Source organism: Rattus norvegicus, chromosome 7 (assembly GCF_036323735.1).
Source record: "Rattus norvegicus strain BN/NHsdMcwi chromosome 7, GRCr8, whole genome shotgun sequence".
Taxonomy (NCBI): domain Eukaryota; kingdom Metazoa; phylum Chordata; class Mammalia; order Rodentia; family Muridae; genus Rattus; species Rattus norvegicus.
In genome coordinates this window covers 67,970,933-67,990,287 of record NC_086025.1, presented here as the reverse complement: position 1 = coordinate 67,990,287, position 19,355 = coordinate 67,970,933, and the positions used below count along the sequence as shown (strand labels likewise).

Genomic DNA, 19,355 nt, shown 5'->3' with positions numbered 1-19,355 from the left:
TATGCTTAGGAAAACCTTAACTGATGAAAAAACTGCTAATCAACCCCACCTAGACCCATCATACCTAAGTCAAGAATAAGAAGGTTACTTAGTTCCTGTAATTAGTTTACTTTCTGTAAACTCCCTTTCACCATATACTAAAGCTCTAGCAGGTAAGACTGTTACATAAACTTTTTGATTAAAACAAAAGTCTGTAGCAGAGGAGTGGGGAAAGGATGTGTATGTGACTGGACAAATTACTGGGGCATTTTGGGAAGCTGTTTACTCTCACTGCCACCTTTCCTGCTCCTCATTACCCAGCTAATGTGTGTGAGCAGAGCCCAGCTAAGGGGTGTGTGAGAGCAGGGCTCAGCTAAGGTGTGTGTGAGAGCAGGGCTCAGCTAAGGGGTGTGTGAGAGCAGGGCTCAGCTAAGGGGTGTGTGTGTGTGTGTGTGTGTGTGTGTGTGTGTGTGTGTGTGTGTGTGCGCGCGCGCACGCGCGCAGAGCCCAGCTAAGGGGTGTGTGTGTGTGTGTGTGTGTGTGTGTGTGTGTGTGTGTGTGTGTGTGTGTGTGTGCGCGCGCGCGCACGCGCGCGCGCGCGCAGAGCCCAGCTAAGGTGTGTGAGCAGAGCCTACTGCTAGTTTTTGCATTCAACTTTCCTGGTTTTGTTCTACATTTTAGAAGCAATCAGGACCACATGATTATTTATTTGAAAGTATTTTAGATTCTGTCTACCAATGGTTTTGTTTATTTCTTTTCTGTCAAATAGTGATAGTCATTCTAAATAGTCAGAAGCTTAATTTCAGATTTACTTTCCCAAAGATCTGTCCAACAGCTTTTGATAGATGAATCTGTCTTATAACTATCCACAGCTCTTTTTAAAGGTTTGTAACAGCTTTATTGACCTAAACTCTACCCTATCTAGCACACCATGTAACCTATCCCGTCCAGTGCGGTCTCAGATGCGCACAGCTGCACAGCTAACACCATGGTTAGCTTTAGAACAGTGGAGTGGGTACTATGCGCAGGGTTGTGTGAGTGTCCTGGGTCCGGGACAATTGAGTAAGCAGTACACATGAATGCATGTGCATCTCGAACCCAGAGATCAGCCTTAAGTGTTGCTTCTTGGGTGCCTCCCACCTTTCTGTTGAGATGGGTCTTTTACTGGTACTGGGCTAAATGATATCGCTATACGACTTCATGGGGATCCTCCTGTCTCTGCTCGCCTATCATTGGTGTTACAAATCCACACCGCCATGCCCAGCTTTCTCTGTGGATTGAGAGAATTGAATGCTTGCAGAGCAAGCACATTCCAGCTAAGCTATTTACCTGGCTTTCAGCTTTAGAACAGTTTTGTTTTTATTCCCAGATGAAACTTTGCATCCATTAAACAGAAACTTCAAGTTTCCTTTTAAAAACAGCTTTGCTGAATTAGTCACCTCCTTGCTTGGGTTCTGAGGAACTTAGGCACCTGGCTTGTATATTGAGGCATCTTGACTGTTGTTATAGACGGTCTTAGTTAGAGTTTCATTACTGTGAGAAGACATCGTTATCAAGGCAAATCTTATAAAAGATGACCTTTACTTGGGACTAGCTTACAGGTCCACAGGTTCAGTCCATTATCATCAAGGTGGGAACATGGCAGCATCCAGGCAGGCATGGTGTAGGAGGAGCTGAGAGTTCTACATCTTCATCTGAAGGCTGACAGCAGAAAACTGGCTTCCAGACAGTTAGGATGAGGGTCTTAAAGCCCACACCCATGGTGACACACCTATTCCAACAGGGCTACACCTTCTAATATGCCACTCCCTAGGCCAAGCATATACAATTCATCACAAAAGGACATTTAATTGGGTCTTGTTTACAGATTCTGAGGTTTAGTCCATTATTATCATGGCAGGAAGCCTGACAGATATCCCAGCAGGCATGGTGCTGGAGGAACTGAAGATTCTATATCTTGTTCTGAAGGCAGACAGATGAAGACTGACTTCTGAGCATCTCTGAGTAGTACCACTCCCTCAGCCAAGCATATCCAAACTATAGACTCCTTTTGCATTTAAAGCATTTGTGTCAGGAGTCACAAATACGGGCAGCCTTCATGTGGATGCCAGGAATTTAGACTCAGGTCACATGTGAGGGCAGTAAACTCTTTTGCCTCGTGAGTATCTCCCCTTTTCCTAGTCTTGCTGGTTTAGGCTTTATATAGAATGAGTCGTATTCTGTGTGTCCTTCTGTGATTTCATTCTTGCAGAAGCTGCTGTAAACAGCTGCACTTGTAATAGAGTTAGCGCCTTTGGGATGGGAGTCTAGTGTGATGGAATTACTAAATTTACTTAATGGTAGCGTATGAGTTTGTAGAACACATCTGGAACTCCAGGGCTCAAGAATAGCCAAAAATGACTGATAGATGCCTGCCCCAGTCTGAGATACTGTCTGTTACTCTGGCTGTATTTGTGACTCCTGTGGTACGGGGGCACAAAGACAGGACTGCTGAGGTTTGCCATCTGCCAGCCCATTTCTGAGTTCAGAAACTGACCCTGTCTCAAAGCAGGAAGTAGAATGAGACGTAGAGGGACAAGATGCCCCTGGCTAACCATCCTTTGTCTCCTCTGCAGCATAGGCATTTGGCCAGGTATATTACAGAGGCTGGTCCTGATAAATCACACAATGGGCTGCTGTACTGCTCAGAAGATCAGAAGGCTGCAGAGAAGTGACTTGGTCTGTAACAGTAAGTTTACTCTGGCCATGTTTGAGAGTCAGTACAGGGAAGGGCAGACAGGAATGGAGGGTAATAAGGATCAGTCCACTTCCTCCTAATTTCAGAGATAAAAGACAATTAGATTTTATGATTACTCAGATGTGAAAATTAAGGTAATAGGAGAGCCAGGACAGTTCCATAGTGGAGAATGGAACTTTTCGAATGGGAAAGGATAAGGATCAGTTCACATTTTAAGTGTGAGCAGTGTACTGGATATACAGTGTACATAGGAGTCAGTCAGACAGACACCTGTCATTCCAACACTTGGGAAGCAGAGACAGTAGGTACCCAAGTTCAACTCAGTCTGTACTGCATAGCAGATTTCAAGATAACCTCAGCTGCTTAGCAAGACCCTCTCTCCAAAAGCAAAGCAAAGCCAAAGAGTTGTGTAAGAGAGAAGTCTAAGCTAGAATTTGCATCAGCAGTAGAGTGAAGATATTTAGAAGACTAAGTGAACCTTCAGAGACTCTCTAAGGAGTATGTGTAGAGAACGTGAGGGTCTGCATTAGCTGGTATAACAAATTACCACACACTGTCTTAAAAGAAGTTTACTATCTTAGAGTTTAGGGCCCCCAGAATACAGGGGCAGAACACACCTGGATAACAGTGGCAGATGCCACAAGTGGTATAAGGACCAGAAAGACCCTGCCCCATGCAGTTGAAACATGGAGTGGGGAAAAGTCCATTTGGTCTTCGAGTCTGGCAGTCTTCAGTTCTCCGTTACTGGGCCATCCTCAAGTCTTTGACTTCATTGAACTGAAGAGACCTGACTACAGTCCTGTGGTCTTGGCTTACTTGGAGCTGCTCCTCAGTTGCTGTCGCTGTTTCTTTGTAACCACTGTCACCTTTGGGACTTGGCTTAACTGCTTATTTTAAGAAAACTTTAGTACAAATTTTGTCTAGCACCTCCTTAACTATTTATCGCCAACAGAGCAGACCCACATTCTTACATGTTTAGGTGTTTGTGTTGCAGTGCATGTAGAATGTAAATCAGGTATTTGTGTTTCTAGTAAGTTTGCAACAGAATTCAAGGAAGTTAGCCTAGCTAGAGAGACGTTTTTCCACCATTTGCAACCGTTAGATCATTTGCTGCTTTTCTCAAGAACATACTGTGTGTAACATGTATACATTTAATAGTTTTATAAAAATACAATTCCACCCATTGAAAATATAAGTCTGTTGCTTATACAGTTTATTTGGAGGTGGGCATCCATTATGCAATCAACTTTAGAACATTTGCCCCACCCAGCCCTGCCCTACCCTCCTGCTACTCCCAGGCTTCCTCACCCCCACTCCTCCACTTCTCATGCTCTGCAAAGGCAACTGTCAACTCATGCATGTTCCGTGTAAAGCATGTACTTACCTCTCCTGGACATTCACTAGGGAGTGGACTGCTCTCATTTATGTAGAACTTTGACACACCATGTACTCCTTTTATGGCTAACTAGCATTCCATCTATAAATATTTCATTTGTTCATCCACTGACCAATTGATAGACATTTGGATTTCTATCTACTCACTGTTATGAGTAACCCTAGTATGAGCAAATTTAGATGTGTTTTTGTTTCATTTTTCCGTGCTATATTCTTGGGAATAAAATTGGAGTCATGGAGTAGCACCAAGTGTAAATCTCTAAGAAGGCTGACTCCAGGCCATTTTCTAAAGAACTCCACATTTTCTGTTCCTATTAGCAGTATGTGAAGGTTCAGTTTCCTTAATTCCCTGTAAGATTTGCTGTTACCTGCCATTTTGATTGGAAGTATAGAAAAGGGTGATATGGGGTTTCTCATTCTTGATGTGTGTCTCCAGTGGTTATATGTTAAGCATCCTTTGGTATACTTACTTATTGTCCATTTGCACGTTTCTTTGGAGAAACTTAGATTGCTTTAAAATATTCATTCTCTCCCTCTCCCTCTCCCTCCCTCCCTCTCCCTCTCCCTCTCCCTCTCCCTCTCCCTCTCTCCCTCTCTGTGTGTGTGTGTGTGTGTGTGCGTGTGTGTGTGTGTGTGTTTGTGTTGTGTGCGCACACATCTTCAGCCTATAGCCAGAGTTTGGCTACTTTGTGGGTTCTTCTTTTTTTCACCCTTCTCCACTCTTTCAACTCCCTAACACTAGATAGGAGAGAGAAAGGATAGAGAGGAAAGGGGCAACTTAACTTATCTTTAAACTACTTACTGCTGATTTGGAGTGTTGAGTTCTTGGGGAAGTTTAACCTCCTCCATTAGGATATCTAGTTCCTTCTTTTTCTTTCTTCTTTGCAAAGTTAACAAACTTCTACCAACAACAACCAATCAGCCCCTCGCCCTCATTGTTGAATCTACCCCACCTCTCAAGACCCTCGCATTTATATACCTCCTAGAGCATCAAGCAAATCATAGTCTGCTCCTGTGGACAGTCAAGCAACCCCATGAAATTTAAATGAAAGCATATTCCCATAGTATTTCTGTGGTTTTTAAAGAAACCAAAACTCCACTTTTAAAATCAGGTTTCAATTCTCATGGTTTCATCTTTCTTTTTTCTTTTCTTTCTTTTGTGTCTCTCTCTCTTTCTTTCTTTCTTTCTTTCTTTCTTTCTTTCTTTCTTTCTTGTGTGTGTGTGTGTGTGTGTGTGTGTGTGTGTGTGTGTGTGTGTGGTGCCACAGCTGAGGTTCTGTTATCACAGAAGTTTATAGTCATGCTCTCTGCTGTTACTTAAACTTGGTATGAAGTCAGCATCAAACTTCATTCTTCTCCATGTTCTTCAGCCAGTTGCCTCTGAACCATTTATTGAAACTAGTACTTCTCCATTGAGTAAGCTTAGGACCCTTCTCAAATCAATTGACCATGCCTAGATTTTTCTCCAGGCAGTCTGGTTTGTTCCTCTGGCCTGTTCTGTCTTAGTTATTTTAACTCTGTACAAGGTTTTTTAATAGAGTAGTATTATCTGTTCTAGTTTTGTTCTTTAAAAATATTGTTTTACTGGGTTTTCTTTAAATCCTTTTTGAGAATTTTGGTTACCATACTTAGCATTTTAAGCATTTGCACACAGTTCAGTGGTACTGAATATGTTTGTGTTTATTTTTTACAAGTCTGAAACTGTATGCCCACTAAACAACTCTCCCTTCCTCAGTCCAGCACCTGGCAGCTGCCATTCTATTTTCAGAGTCTCAGAGTTTGCTCTGAGACATCTCCTGCACATGTAACCGTGTAGTAGGTCCCTGTTGTTGGCTGTTCTGTAGAATTCTGTAGATCAGTGTAGGCACACAGCTGATTTCAACCTGTGTTATTTTCCTATGCATTTTGTTTTTCTTTGATTTGTTTTCAGTAATGCTTTTTAGTGTTCAGAGTAGAAATGCATACTTGTTTTGTTACTTATTACTGTATGTTTTACTGATTTTGAAACTGTTATTAAATTTATTAAATAGAATTGTTATTCTCAGTTTTGCTCATTGCCACTGTGAAGAAACATAGTTTGGTATATTGAACCCTTAAAACTCATTCGTTGGTTTGAATACTGTTGCCTTCATAGGGTTTTCTATATATAAACTCCTGTAACCCGTTTGTGGAAATAGTTTCTTACAGCGTAAGTCAGCATGTGTGCATCAAGGTCTGTGCACTGGGATTACAGGCAAAGGCACAAACTCTGCTTTTATGACACCTGCAGCCAAGGACAGAATCTTCAGCCAATGCTAACAATTGAGCATTGTAAGCTGTGCTTATACTGAGAGACACATGCGGTGCTACAATTTCCCAGAGAAGGAAGCTAAGGAAAAATCCCACATAGGAGTTTACATAGAGCCCTAGACCATTTTGTCAATAAGTAGCCAATGTTATGATAATTTGACATTTCAAAGCCAAACTGACCTTGGATATTTAAAAATTATTCTGTAGTATGAACTTCAGCTTTACAATTTTTAAAGTCCATCACAATTTAAGGATATTTGTATTAATAGTGAAGCAGCATGTTGAATTTTTAAAGTATATGCAGATGTTTGATTATGCAGTAAACCTTTTGCTGCAAAAGCGTATGATCGCATTTGGAAAATTGCTATTGCATGTCTTGGCAGTTTGTTAAGAGCTGAAAACTTTTAAAGCTAACTGGTGTTTTGATAGATTAAGTTCAAGGCCACCTTTTGTTTAAATGATATTTTGTTTTCTGTAATTAGACCATGCTAGGTGAATTAAGTATGTAATTAAAAACAGAAGGTTTGGCTAATTCTGAATAAATGAGTACAAAATACAAGGTCATTACCCATCTCTAGTGAGGCTCCAGATGAACAGTGCACATGGAACTGTTTATAAAACATTTTGCACGGTCAGGGCTCCTTGAGGTTGCTGTCCATGGCTTTTAAATTAAGTATTCACAGACTTGCAAAACTAGACCTGTAGTGCTCATCTGAAGGAAACCAAAAAGATTAGAATCTAATCTTCTATCTCAAATAAAAGGTAAAGACGTATTCCTCTTGATTCAAACCTGGACGTTTAATGTGTTTCTTGGCACGGTGGCTCCATGGTGAAGCGCCCAGAGCTCTGGAGAGTTCTGACTTTGGGCTGTCTTCATTTCCATAGAGCCTGGAGCTGTGCAACTACAACCTCCTGGTGCAGTCTGTCTCTTACATGCTCAGCCACAGTAGGTGCCATGGGAGAGATGTTTCTTCTGAGTATTTTATTTGGAGCACTTTTTATTGTTTCTATGTGGCATTTTTAGAAAACAGGTGACCAGTTAGTGGCTAGATTTGACTCCATGTCTGGGAGCTCAGCCTTAAACTTCTGTTTCAAACTTCACAGTTTAGCTCCTGATATTACTGTGTGTTTCTGCCTTCTTCTGAGTTATGTGCACTGCCTCTCCAGCCTCACTGCCCTGCCTGACAATTACCAGCCTTCTACACACCATTTAATGCTGGCTGTTTTCCCAGTGTTCCCCCTTTCCTATAAAATGTTAGCTCACTCAGTAAGTGTGTCATTATTCTGTTTGCAGGCTTTCATTACTCACTTTAGGAATCCTTTTTCCCCTGCCGCCTGCCACATCATAAATGCCTCCAGGACAGAGACCATGATGGTCCATTCACAACTCTAACCTAACACCGAGATGACTTCTGACAATTCCCAAACTACACTTGCTCCACCAAAAATTTGTTGGTTAAATGTGATGGATCTTTTCATTTAAGTAGCATTTAAATCAAAAGCAGTACAATATATTTTTTTATTTATTTTTTTTTTATTAACTTGAGTATTTCTTATATACATTTCAAGTGTTATTCCCTTTCCCGGTTTCTGGACAAACATCCCCCTCCCCCCTCCCCTTCCTTATGGGTGTTCCCCTCCCAACCCTCCCCCCATTGCCGCCCTCCCCCCATAGTCTAGTTCACTGGGGGTTCAGTCTTAGCAGGACCCAGGGCTTCCTCTTCCACTGGTGCTCTTACTAGGATATTCATTGCTACCTATGGGGTCAGAGTCCAGGGTCAGTCCATGTATAGTCTTTAGGTAGTGGCTTAGTCCCTGGAAGCTCTGGTTGCTTGACATTGTTGTACTTTTGGGGTCTCGAGCACCTTCAAGCTCTTCCAGTTCTTTCTCTGATTCCTTCGACGGGGGACCTATTCTCAGTTCAGTGGTTTGCTGCTAGCATTCGCCTCTGTATTTGCTGTATTCTGGCTGTGTCTCTTAGGAGCGATCTATATCCGGCTCCTGTCGGTCTGCACTTCTTTGCTTCATCCATCTTGTCTAATTGGATGGCTGTATATGTATGGGCCACATGTGGGGCAGGCTCTGAATGGGTGTTCCTTTAGTCTCTGTTTTAATCTTTGCCTCTCCCTTCCCTGCCAAGGGTATTCTTTTTCCTCATTTAAAGAAGGAGTGAAGCATTCACATTTTGATCATCCGTCTTGAGTTTCGTTTGTTCTAGGGATCTAGGGTAATTCAAGCATTTGGGCTAATAGCCACTTATCAATGAGTGCATACCATGTATGTCTTTCTGTGATTGGGTTAGCTCAATCAGGATGATATTTTCCAGTTCCAACCATTTGCCTACGAATTTCATAAACTCGTTGTTTTTGATAGCTGAGTAATATTCCATTGTGTAGATGTACCACATTTTCTGTATCCATTCCTCTGTTGAAGGGGATCTGGGTTCTTTCCATTTTCTGGCTATTATAAATAAGGCTGCGATGAACATAGTGGAGCACGTGTCTCTTTTGTATGTTGAGGAATCTTTTGGGTATATGCCCAAGAGAGGTATAGCTGGATCCTCAGGCAGTTCAATGTCCAATTTTCTGAGGAACCTCCAGACTGATTTCCAGAATGGTTTTACCAGTCTGCAATCCCACCAACAATGGAGGAGTGTTCCTCTTTCTCCACATCCTCTCCAGCATCTGCTGTCACCTGAGTTTTTGATCTTAGTCATTCTCACTGGTGTGAGGTGAAATCTCAGGGTTGTTTTGATTTGCATTTCCCTTATGACTAAAGATGTTGAACATTTCTTTAGGTGTTTCTCAGCCATTCGGCATTCCTCAGCTGTGAATTCTTTGTTTAGCTCTGAACCCCATTTTTTAATAGGGTTATTTGTTTCCCTGCGGTCTAACTTCTTGAGTTCTTTGTATATTTTGGATATAAGGCCTCTATCTGTTGTAGGATTGGTAAAGATCTTTTCCCAATCTGTTGGTTGCCGTTTGGTCCTAACCACAGTGTCCTTTGCCTTACAGAAGCTTTGCAGTTTTATGAGATCCCATTTGTCGATTCTTGATCTTAGAGCATAAGCCATTGGTGTTTTGTTCAGGAAATTTTTTCCAGTGCCCATGTGTTCCAGATGCTTCCCTAGTTTTTCTTCTATTAGTTTGAGTGTGTCTGGTTTGATGTGGAGGTCCTTGATCCACTTGGACTTAAGCTTTGTACAGGGTGATAAGGATGGATCGATCTGCATTCTTCTACATGTTGCCCTCCAGTTGAACCAGCACCATTTGCTGAAAATGCTATCTTTTTTCCATTGGATGGTTTTGGCTCCTTTGTCAAAAATCAAGTGACCATAGGTGTGTGGGTTCATTTCTGGGTCTTCAATTCTATTCCATTGGTCTATCTGTCTGTCTCTGTACCAATACCATGCAGTTTTTATCACTATTGCTCTGTAATACTGCTTGAGTTCAGGGATAGTGATTCCCCCTGAAGTCCTTTTATTGTTGAGGATAGCTTTAGCTATCCTGGGTTTTTTGTTATTCCAGATGAATTTGCAAATTGTTCTGTCTAACTCTTTGAAGAATTGGATTGGTATTTTGATGGGGATTGCATTGAATCTGTAGATTGCTTTTGGTAAAATGGCCATTTTTACTATATTAATCCTGCCAATCCATGAGCATGGGAGATCTTTCCATCTTCTGAGGTCTTCTTCAATTTCTTTCCTCAGTGTCTTGAAGTTCTTATTGTACAGATCTTTTACTTGCTTGGTTAAAGTCACACCGAGGTACTTTATATTATTTGGGTCTATTATGAAGGGTGTCGTTTCCCTAATTTCTTTCTCGGCCTGTTTCTCTTTTGTATAGAGGAAGGCAACTGATTTATTTGAGTTAATTTTATACCCAGCCACTTTGCTGAAGTTGTTTATCAGCTTTAGTAGTTCTCTGGTGGAACTTTTGGGATCACTTAAATATACTATCATGTCGTCTGCAAATAGTGATATTTTGACCTCTTCTTTTCCGATCTGTATCCCCTTGATCTCCTTTTGTTGTCTGATTGCTCTGGCTAGAACTTCAAGAACTATATTGAATAAGTAGGGAGAGAGTGGGCAGCCTTGTCTAGTCCCTGATTTTAGTGGGATTGCTTCAAGTTTCTCTCCATTTAGTTTAATGTTAGCAACTGGTTTGCTGTATATGGCTTTTACTATGTTTAGGTATGGGCCTTGAATTCCTATTCTTTCCAGGACTTTTATCATGAAGGGGTGTTGAATTTTGTCAAATGCTTTCTCAGCATCTAAAGAAATGATCATGTGGTTCTGTTCTTTCAGTTTGTTTATATGATGGATCACGTTGATGGTTTTCCGTATATTAAACCATCCCTGCATGCCTGGGATGAAGCCTACTTGATCATGGTGGATGATTGTTTTGATGTGCTCTTGAATTCGGTTTGCCAGAATTTTATTGAGTATTTTTGCGTCGATATTCATAAGGGAAATTGGTCTGAAGTTCTCTTTCTTTGTTGGGTCTTTGTGTGGTTTAGGTATAAGAGTAATTGTGGCTTCGTAGAAGGAATTCGGTAGGGCTCCATCTGTTTCAATTTTGTGGAATAGTTTGGATAATATTGGTATGAGGTCTTCTATGAAGGTTTGATAGAATTCTGCACTAAACCCGTCTGGACCTGGGCTCTTTTTGGTTGGGAGACCTTTAATGACTGCTTCTATTTCCTTAGGAGTTATGGGGTTGTTTAACTGGTTTATCTGTTCCTGATTTAACTTCGATACCTGGTATCTGTCTAGGAAATTGTCCATTTCCTGAAGATTTTCAAGTTTTGTTGAATATAGGTTTTTATAGTAAGATCTGATGATTTTTTGAATTTCCTCTGAATCTGTAGTTATGTCTCCCTTTTCATTTCTGATTTTGTTAATTTGGACGCACTCTCTGTGTCCTCTCGTTAGTCTGGCTAAGGGTTTATCTATCTTGTTGATTTTCTCAAAGAACCAACTTTTGGTTCTGTTGATTCTTTCTATGGTCCTTTTTGTTTCTACTTGGTTGATTTCAGCTCTGAGTTTGATTATTTCCTACTTTCTACTCCTCCTGGGTGTATTTGCTTCTTTTTGTTCTAGAGCTTTTAGGTGTGCTGTCAAGCTGCTGACATATGCTCTTTCCTGTTTCTTTCTGCAGGCACTCAGCGCTATGAGTTTTCCTCTTAGCACAGCTTTCATTGTGTCCCAAAGTTTGGGTATGTTGTACCTTCATTTTCATTAAATTCTAAAAAGTTTTTAATTTCTTTCTTTATTTCTTCCTTGACCAGGTTATCATTGAGTAGAGCATTGTTCAATTTCCACGTATATGTGGGCATTCTTCCCTTATTGTTATTGAAGACCAGTTTTAGGCCGTGGTGGTCCGATAGCACGCATGGGATTATTTCTATCTTTCTGTACCTGTTGAGGCCCGTTTTTTGACCAATTATATTGTCAATTTTGGAGAAAGTACCATGAGGAGCTGAGAAGAAGGTATATCCTTTTGCTTTAGGATAGAATGTCCTATAAATATCCGTTAAGTCCATTTGGCTCATGACTTCTCTTAGTCTGTCTACATCTCTCTCTGTTTAATTTCTGTTTCCATGATCTGTCCATTGATGAGAGTGGGGTGTTGAAATATCCTACTATTATTGTGTGAGGTGCAATGTGTGTTTTGAGCTTTAGTAAGGTTTCTTTTATATATGTAGGTGCCCTTGTATTTGGGGCATAGATATTTAGGATTTAGACTTCATCTTGGTGGATTTTTCCTTTGATGAATATGAAGTGTCCTTCCGTATCTTTTTTGATGACTTTTAGTTGAAAATTGATTTCATTTGATATTAGAATGGCTACTCCAGCTTGCTTCTTCTGACCATTTGCTTGGAAAGTTGTTTTCCAGCCTTTCACTCTGAGGTAGTGTCTGTCTTTGTCTCTGAGGTGTGTTTCCTGTAGGCAGCAGAATGCAGGGTCCTCGTTGCGTATCCAGTTTGTTAATCTATGTCTTTTTATTGGGGAGTTGAGGCCATTGATATTGAGAGATATTAAGGAATAGTGATTATTGCTTCCCGTTATATTCATATTTGGAAGTGAGGTTATGTTTGTGTGCTTTCATTCTCTTTGTTTTGTTGCCAAGACGATTAGTTTCTTGCTTCTTCTAGGGTATAGCTTGCCTCCTTATGTTGGGCTTTACCATTTATTATCCTTTGTAGTGCTGGATTTGTAGAAAGATATTGTGTAAATTTGGTTTTGTCATGGAATATCTTGGTTTCTCCATCAATGTTAATTGAGAGTTTTGCTAGATACAGTAACCTGGGCTGGCATTTGTGTTCTCTTAGGGTCTGTATGACATCAGTCCAGGATCTTCTGGCCTTCATAGTTTCTGGCGAGAAGTCTGGTGTGATTCTGATAGGTCTGCCTTTATATGTTACTTGACCTTTTTCCCTTACTGCTTTTAATATTCTTTCTTTATTTTGTGCGTTTGGTGTTTTGACTATTATGTGACGGGAGGTGTTTCTTTTCTAGTCCAATCTATTTGGAGTTCTGTAGGCTTCTTGTATGCCTATGAGTATCTCTTTTTTTAGGTTAGGGAAGTTTTCTTCTATGATTTTGTTGAAGATATTTACTGGTCCTTTGAGCTGGGAGTCTTCACTCTCTTCTATACCTATTATCCTTAGGTTTGATCTTCTCATTGAGTCCTGGATTTCCTGTATGTTTTGGACCAGTAGCTTTTTCCGCTTTACAGTATCTTTGACAGTTGAGTCAATGATTTCTATGGAATCTTCTGCTCCTGAGATTCTCTCTTCCATCTCTTGTATTCTGTTGGTGAAGCTTGTATCTACAGCTCCTTGTCTCTTCTTTTGGTTTTCTATATCCAGGGTTGTTTCCATGTGTTCTTTCTTGAGTGCTTCTATTTCCATTTTTAATTCCTTCAACTGTTTGATTGTGTTTTCCTGGAATTCTTTCAGGGATTTTTGTGTCTCCTCTCTATGGGCTTCTACTTGTTTATTTATGTTTTCCTGGAATTCTTTCAGGGATTTTTGTGTCTCCTCTCTATGGGCTTCTACTTGTTTATTTATGTTTTCCTGGAGTTCTTTCAGGCATTTTTGCGATTCCTCTCTGTAGGCTTCTACTTGTTCTCTAAGGGAGTTCTTCACATCTTTCTTGAAGTCCTCCAGCATCATGATCAAAAATGATTTTGAAACTAGATCTTGCTTTTCTGGTGTGTTTGGATATTCCATGTTTGTTTTGATGGGAGAATTGGGCTCCGATGGTGCCATGCAGTCTTGGTTTCTGTTGCTTGGGTTCCTGCGCTTGCCTCTCGCCATCAGATTATCTCTAGTGTTACTTTGTTCTGCTATTTCTGACAGTGGCTAGACTGTCCTATAAGCCTGTGTGTCAGGAGTGCTGTAGACCTGTTTTCCACTCTTTCAGTCAGTTATGGGGACAGAGTGTTCTGCTTTCGGGCATGTAGTTTTTCCTCTCTACAGGTCTTCAGCTGTTCCTGTGGGCCTGTGTCTTGAGTTCACCAGGCAGCTTTCTTGCAGCAGAAAATTTGGTCTTACCTGTGGTCCCGAGGCTCAAGTTCGCTCGTGGGGTGCTGCCCACGGGCTCTCTGCAGCGGCAGCAACCAGGAAGACCTGTGCCGCCCCTTCCGGGAGCTTCAGTGCACCAGGGTTCCAGATGGTCTTTGGCTTTTTCCTCTGGCGTCCGAGATGTGTGTGCAGGGAGCAGTCTCTTCTGGTTTCCCAGGCTTGTCTGCCTCTCTGAAGGTTTAGCTCTCCCTCCCACGGGATTTGGGTGCAGAGAACTGTTTATCCGGTCTGTTTCCTTCAGGTTCTGGCGGTGTCTCAGGCAGGGGTCCTGCCGCTCCTGGGCCCTCCCCCACGGGAGCCCAGAGGCCTTATACAGTTTCCTCTTGGGCCAGGGATGTGGGCAGGGGTGAGCAGTGTTGGTGGTCTCTTCCGCTCTGCAGCCTCAGGAGTGCCCACCTGACCAGGCGGTTGGGTCTCTCTCTCTCTCACGGGGTCTGGGAGCAGAGAGCTGCTGCAGGCCGGGCAGCAGTACAATATATTAAAACAGATACCTTGTACTTTATTGTGCTAGGCAATAATAAAGGTCTTATTCTGTAATCTCATTTTATAAGTTAGCAGGCCATTTTTTCTGGGCATATGTTTTATACAGTTTTTAGATTAAGAAAATATTTGGCTGCTGATCTAGGATACAGTATTGGACTTCCTAACTTGAGCCAGTTATAGGTGCACTTAGGCAGTCATAATGCAGTTGATAGTTGTCAGGTAGAAGAGTCATCCAAGCTCTGTAAGGAATGACAGAAACCTACCTGAGAAATGGTCCTCTTAGGGAAGTTGGTTTAAACAGATTTTTAAGAGTGAGTAACAGTGCACCAGATGGACCAGTGGGGAAGTGCCCAGGATATAGAGGACTGAGCTGGGAAAGGCCCAGGATGAGCTGGAACTTGGGGAGGGAGGCTGGAAAATAGGCTTATACCTCTTTGCCCTATGAAGAAGTTGGGTGTTTAGATGTAGACAGTGGATTAATTGACGAATTACAGAGATGCTTATCACTGCAAACTTAATGACAAGAAGGTGGAATTAGAAGTAGAGAAGTCTGTCACATGGGTGAATCTGTCACAGTTCCATGGTCCTCACAGACATGAGTGATGGCAGTGGAACTGATGGATTGGAGAGAATCTGTAGTCCTCCCATGATGGGAAGTAAAGACGAGGAAAGATTGTCATGTGATTCCTGTCTTTCCTAGAATAAGTTAGGGAGCGAGGAGAAGAGGAAGTCTGAGTGCTTCCAGTAAAGGAATACTGAGTTACTTCTTCCTGTGGAGCGTGACGAATCAGTTCTGCATACCTGGGTCCCATCCGACCTTCAGAGAAGCTACTCCTTACGTGTCTCCAGAGCTATCCGTCTGAGCTAGAGATTGGGAATTGCAGCTTATTTTTGACCTGGTCAAATGATGACTATTGTGAAAGAAAGACAGAGGAGGCTCACGATGTCTTAACGCTCAGGGGGAGAATACTTCAGAAATAGGAAGCAAATGTATAAAAAGTTTAGCAAGAATAAATCACACAAGACTGTGAGCTGAGTGTCGGTTGACTTTTAGAAAGTTGATGCTGCCTTTTAGTTTAATAGCATCTGTCTATGAGATGGTAAAGCCTGAAGCCAGATTCCTTCAGGAGACAGACTAAAGGGGAAAGCCGACCTCTTTGTAGGACTGGTTCATGAAGAAGTGTAACAGTTGACTACATGAGAATGTAAAGAAGTGTCATGGTTTGAGCTTGGGCTTCACTTTTGGTTTGATTTCTAAAGATAACAAAACACAGTTTCTGCCTTCAAGAAACTTACAGTATATTTGGGACCTGAGGACGGTGTCAGTATAAAAACTACCTTAAAAGATGACTAGATACATATCAGCTTTATAATGTGTTAAGAGAAAAATGCCCTAAAAACTAAATCAGGGTGCAGCTGAGTATCAATTAATATTGTTATTTAATATAATTTAGCAAAATAAAAATGAAGTATAAATACTGCAAAGGAAATGAGAATTAGCAATATTGTTTGAAATTGAAAATATTTTATTGTTTAGTTAGAAAACCCAAAGCAATCCACTAATATTTATGGGTGTTATTCCAAGTATAAGAGTAAGATAGTTAACTAAAAAAACAATAAAACAGTTGCCCAAATAGCAGCGCACACCTTGCCCTGGCACAGCCATAAAAGGTCCACCGTAGCATAGCTGGGTATAAAAGATACACATAGCAGAGCCAGGTATAAAAGATCCACTGTAGCACAGCCCTGTGTAAAGATCCATAGCCATCCTAAACTCTACAACTGACTGTTAGTGGCATAACAGTATATAGAAGAACACCCCATATTCAGGGATCAGAGAGAGGATCCAGATGTTAGAAGCTGTGCTGCCTCCTGGATTCCTTGTATTCCATCACTTAATGCAACCAAACTAAAGTTAGCTCCTCTTCCTTTTTTTCTCCTATTCTGGCCATGTATTTATTATGTTAATTTGAAGACAATAGGCCCAAAAATCTTGAAAACAAAGAAATATGAATTATTTGAATACATGGATATTAAAAAAACATTTTTAATTAGAATCATCAAAACTAGGTCATAGAAGCAGAAGAGATGGAAACAAAGCCTGTAACTGTTAGAAAAAGACATTCAATAATGGTTGCCATTGTGTTGGACCCGATGTCAGTGTAAGGAGCTAAGTATGTGGACGTAGACGACAGCTTATGGAATTTTAAAATGATATAAGATATGTATGCATATGTATATAATCTTGATATGAAAGGAGGCATTTTAGCATATGATATTATAAGCATCAATTAAACTGCCTTTTAAAAGAATCTGATTAGGCTCCATAAGGATTTTGTTCTCTGCATGACAAAATCAGTTGAAAGACAAATTTTGGAGGTGTCCATATTCTTAATATATTTATGACATGTTGTCCACTCCCTTAATATTAAAAGAGTTGTATCAATCAGTGATAAAGTTGATTCTAATATTGGGTGGAAAGGTTAGGGGGCATAGTGTATGTAAACTTTCTGAAGAATAATTTGGCCATATTATTATAGGTTTGAGAATGCCTTCATTTCCTTTTACTCACTAAGGACATTTTTAACATCATTGCTTAACAGAAGGTGAAAAGATAAACTCTGTTCTAGAGACCCATTCCTTCCAGCTTCCTACTTGTGCTTTACCTAGGACACTGCTCTCATTTCTGTGGTCCCGTCCAGGCAGTGGGTTGACGAGTGGATGGGGCATGTACTGATGGCTTTTGAGAAGGTGACTGAGAAGCTGCCAATATGTTGGCCACATCCTGGTCTCATAGATACATCTTGCTGCAAGAACAACTTCATAGAGTTGTCCCTATTCTCAACAGTCACATACTGAGCTACAGAAGGTGTTCTATGGAAGCAAGTGCTGGGGGAGCTCCCATGGGCCATACCATCTCTGCAGTTCATCCCCCATTTCTCAGTTCTGTTTCTATCGGCCATCATCTAGGTAAATCATTGACTATTTTCCCTCTCTCTGAAGCCATATTTGTATTGTTAGTGCCAGTCATACCCTCCCTGTCAGTGCCCTCCTTCAAGGCATGATGTATTTTCCTATCCAAATATGGAGAATTAGCTGCAGTGCCTGACAGATGAGGTGCTGTGACAGAGCATTACCAGCTGGTCCATAGCATGTGGAAGTGGGAAATCAAGCTCCTGGTCTTCTCCCCACCCCATACCCTGGTGACTAGGAAATGCTCACTGTGTGCTCTACTATTTGGGAGAATTTTAGAGTATGGAGGGGTTTCTGTCATCTAATACATTTAAGATACTCTACAAGTTATAAATCTGTCTGAATCCCTCCTTCCAGGATATTGCCTTCTAGTTAAAGATGAGCAGATTTGTACCACACATAGAGAAAAATTACTTTCAGTATTGTAAGCAGCATAGGTCATTGGGTGAAGCCGCACTTCCCCACCATGCATAGGTTGCCAGGTAAAGCCACACAACTTTCCCCACTGCCACTCCTTGACTGCCCCGGGCAGAAAGGTGAGGAGTGGGGAGAGAGGAGCAGGCAGGCACTGCTGACTCTTCCAGGTTTGCAACTTTCTCTGCAGATCACTGATCCAGTGCAACTTCAGGTACAGAGAGACCCCAGTGACCTGAGGGTCACACCAGCAGTTCTAACAGTGCTCTAGCACAGCCCTTAGTTGTGATACAGTGGGAGTCAAGAGCCCTCAGCTGCCCCATGCACTAACCGGACACAGGCTGTGTAAGTTAAATTACTTTGTTTGAAAAAAAATGGAATAGAATACTGTTTGATTTAAGGACTGTCTGTTACAAAGCAGCCTGAGGGATTTGAAGAAGTAAAAAGTCCTGACTTACAGACTAAAGGCAGCTGCGTGGGTTCCTTCTCTGCCTGGGCACTGTTCTAGCACCTGAACTGGCTGTTTGCTCTCTTGAGTATCTGACTTACAGTGAGCTTGGTTAGGTAAAGGAATTGGGCTGTCATCCCACAGACTACTGCGTTTAGGTAAATGGCTTGTGCTTTCATATTCATTCATATTCTCTCTCTCTCTCTCTCTCTCTCTCTCTCTCTCTCTCTCTCCCTCCCTCCCTCCCTCCCTCCCTCCCCCCCTCCCTCCCTCCCTCCTTCCCTCCCTCCTTCCCTCTCTCTCTAATTTATATGGTGAGGAACCTGGTGACACTTCAGGTTGTGAGCAGCCTCGATCAAGTACCTCTTATACAGAAACTCATTGAATCCCTGTCACTTTCCCAGGCTTTAGCGCCTCACTCACTCTTTCCTCTGTGTCGTGTAACCTCAAGTGTGTCTGATTACATGTCGTTGTCACCTGACCATTTGTTTATACTTCTGTTTCCTAGTCAGCGGGGACAGTATCCCCTTATTATACAGTGTTGAGTAAAGAGGTGTGTGGACATGGTTTACTTGGACCACTGCTCAGTCATTCCTCGCTTTTCCATTCAAACAGGCGTATTACTCCTGTCTCGTGGATGAGGGACCTAGAGCTTAAAGGATACGCTGCCCAAAGCCAGAAAACAAGTAGTTTGAGATTGGAATTCAGGGCTTCCTGAAGTCCCATTCTCTTCCCTCGTGTCGTTTGCCTCTGACATATCTCTTACAGTTCTTCCTCTCATCTCGGGCAGCTGCTGCCCTTGGTCACCATACAGCTGCACCGTGCGTTGCTGCCCCAAACTCTTCTCCAGCACTTCACTGTGCTCTGGCACGACTGCTGCCATAGCTTTGCAGCTCTCTGTACCACTTACTCTGACTGCACTGTGTGCTTTGTGTCTCTATGATGCTACCCAGCGTCCACTGCTTAAACAGTTCTCTGCCTGCAGTACTTTCACTCCTTCATAATGCTCTGTCTACTGAAACAAAATAACACTTCAGAACAGAAAGT

The 19,355-nt window shown here is 41.7% G+C and overlaps 1 protein-coding gene across 8 annotated transcripts in view; it reads left to right on the top strand.

Annotated features, from left to right (window-relative positions):
* Stk3 (serine/threonine kinase 3) overlaps positions 1–19,355 on the top strand; it is a 270,132-nt gene that overhangs the window by 218,185 nt on the left and 32,592 nt on the right. Inside the window, exon 11 of one of the 8 annotated variants that reach the window (XM_008765459.4) lies at positions 2,595–2,697. The exons of the other annotated variants lie outside the window; for them this stretch is intronic. Coding sequence (XP_008763681.1) covers positions 2,595–2,693 — 99 coding nt within the window. The 3' untranslated portion in view covers positions 2,694–2,697. Of the gene's footprint in view, positions 1–2,594; positions 2,698–19,355 lie in introns of those variants that run through there. 8 annotated transcript variants of the gene reach the window in all.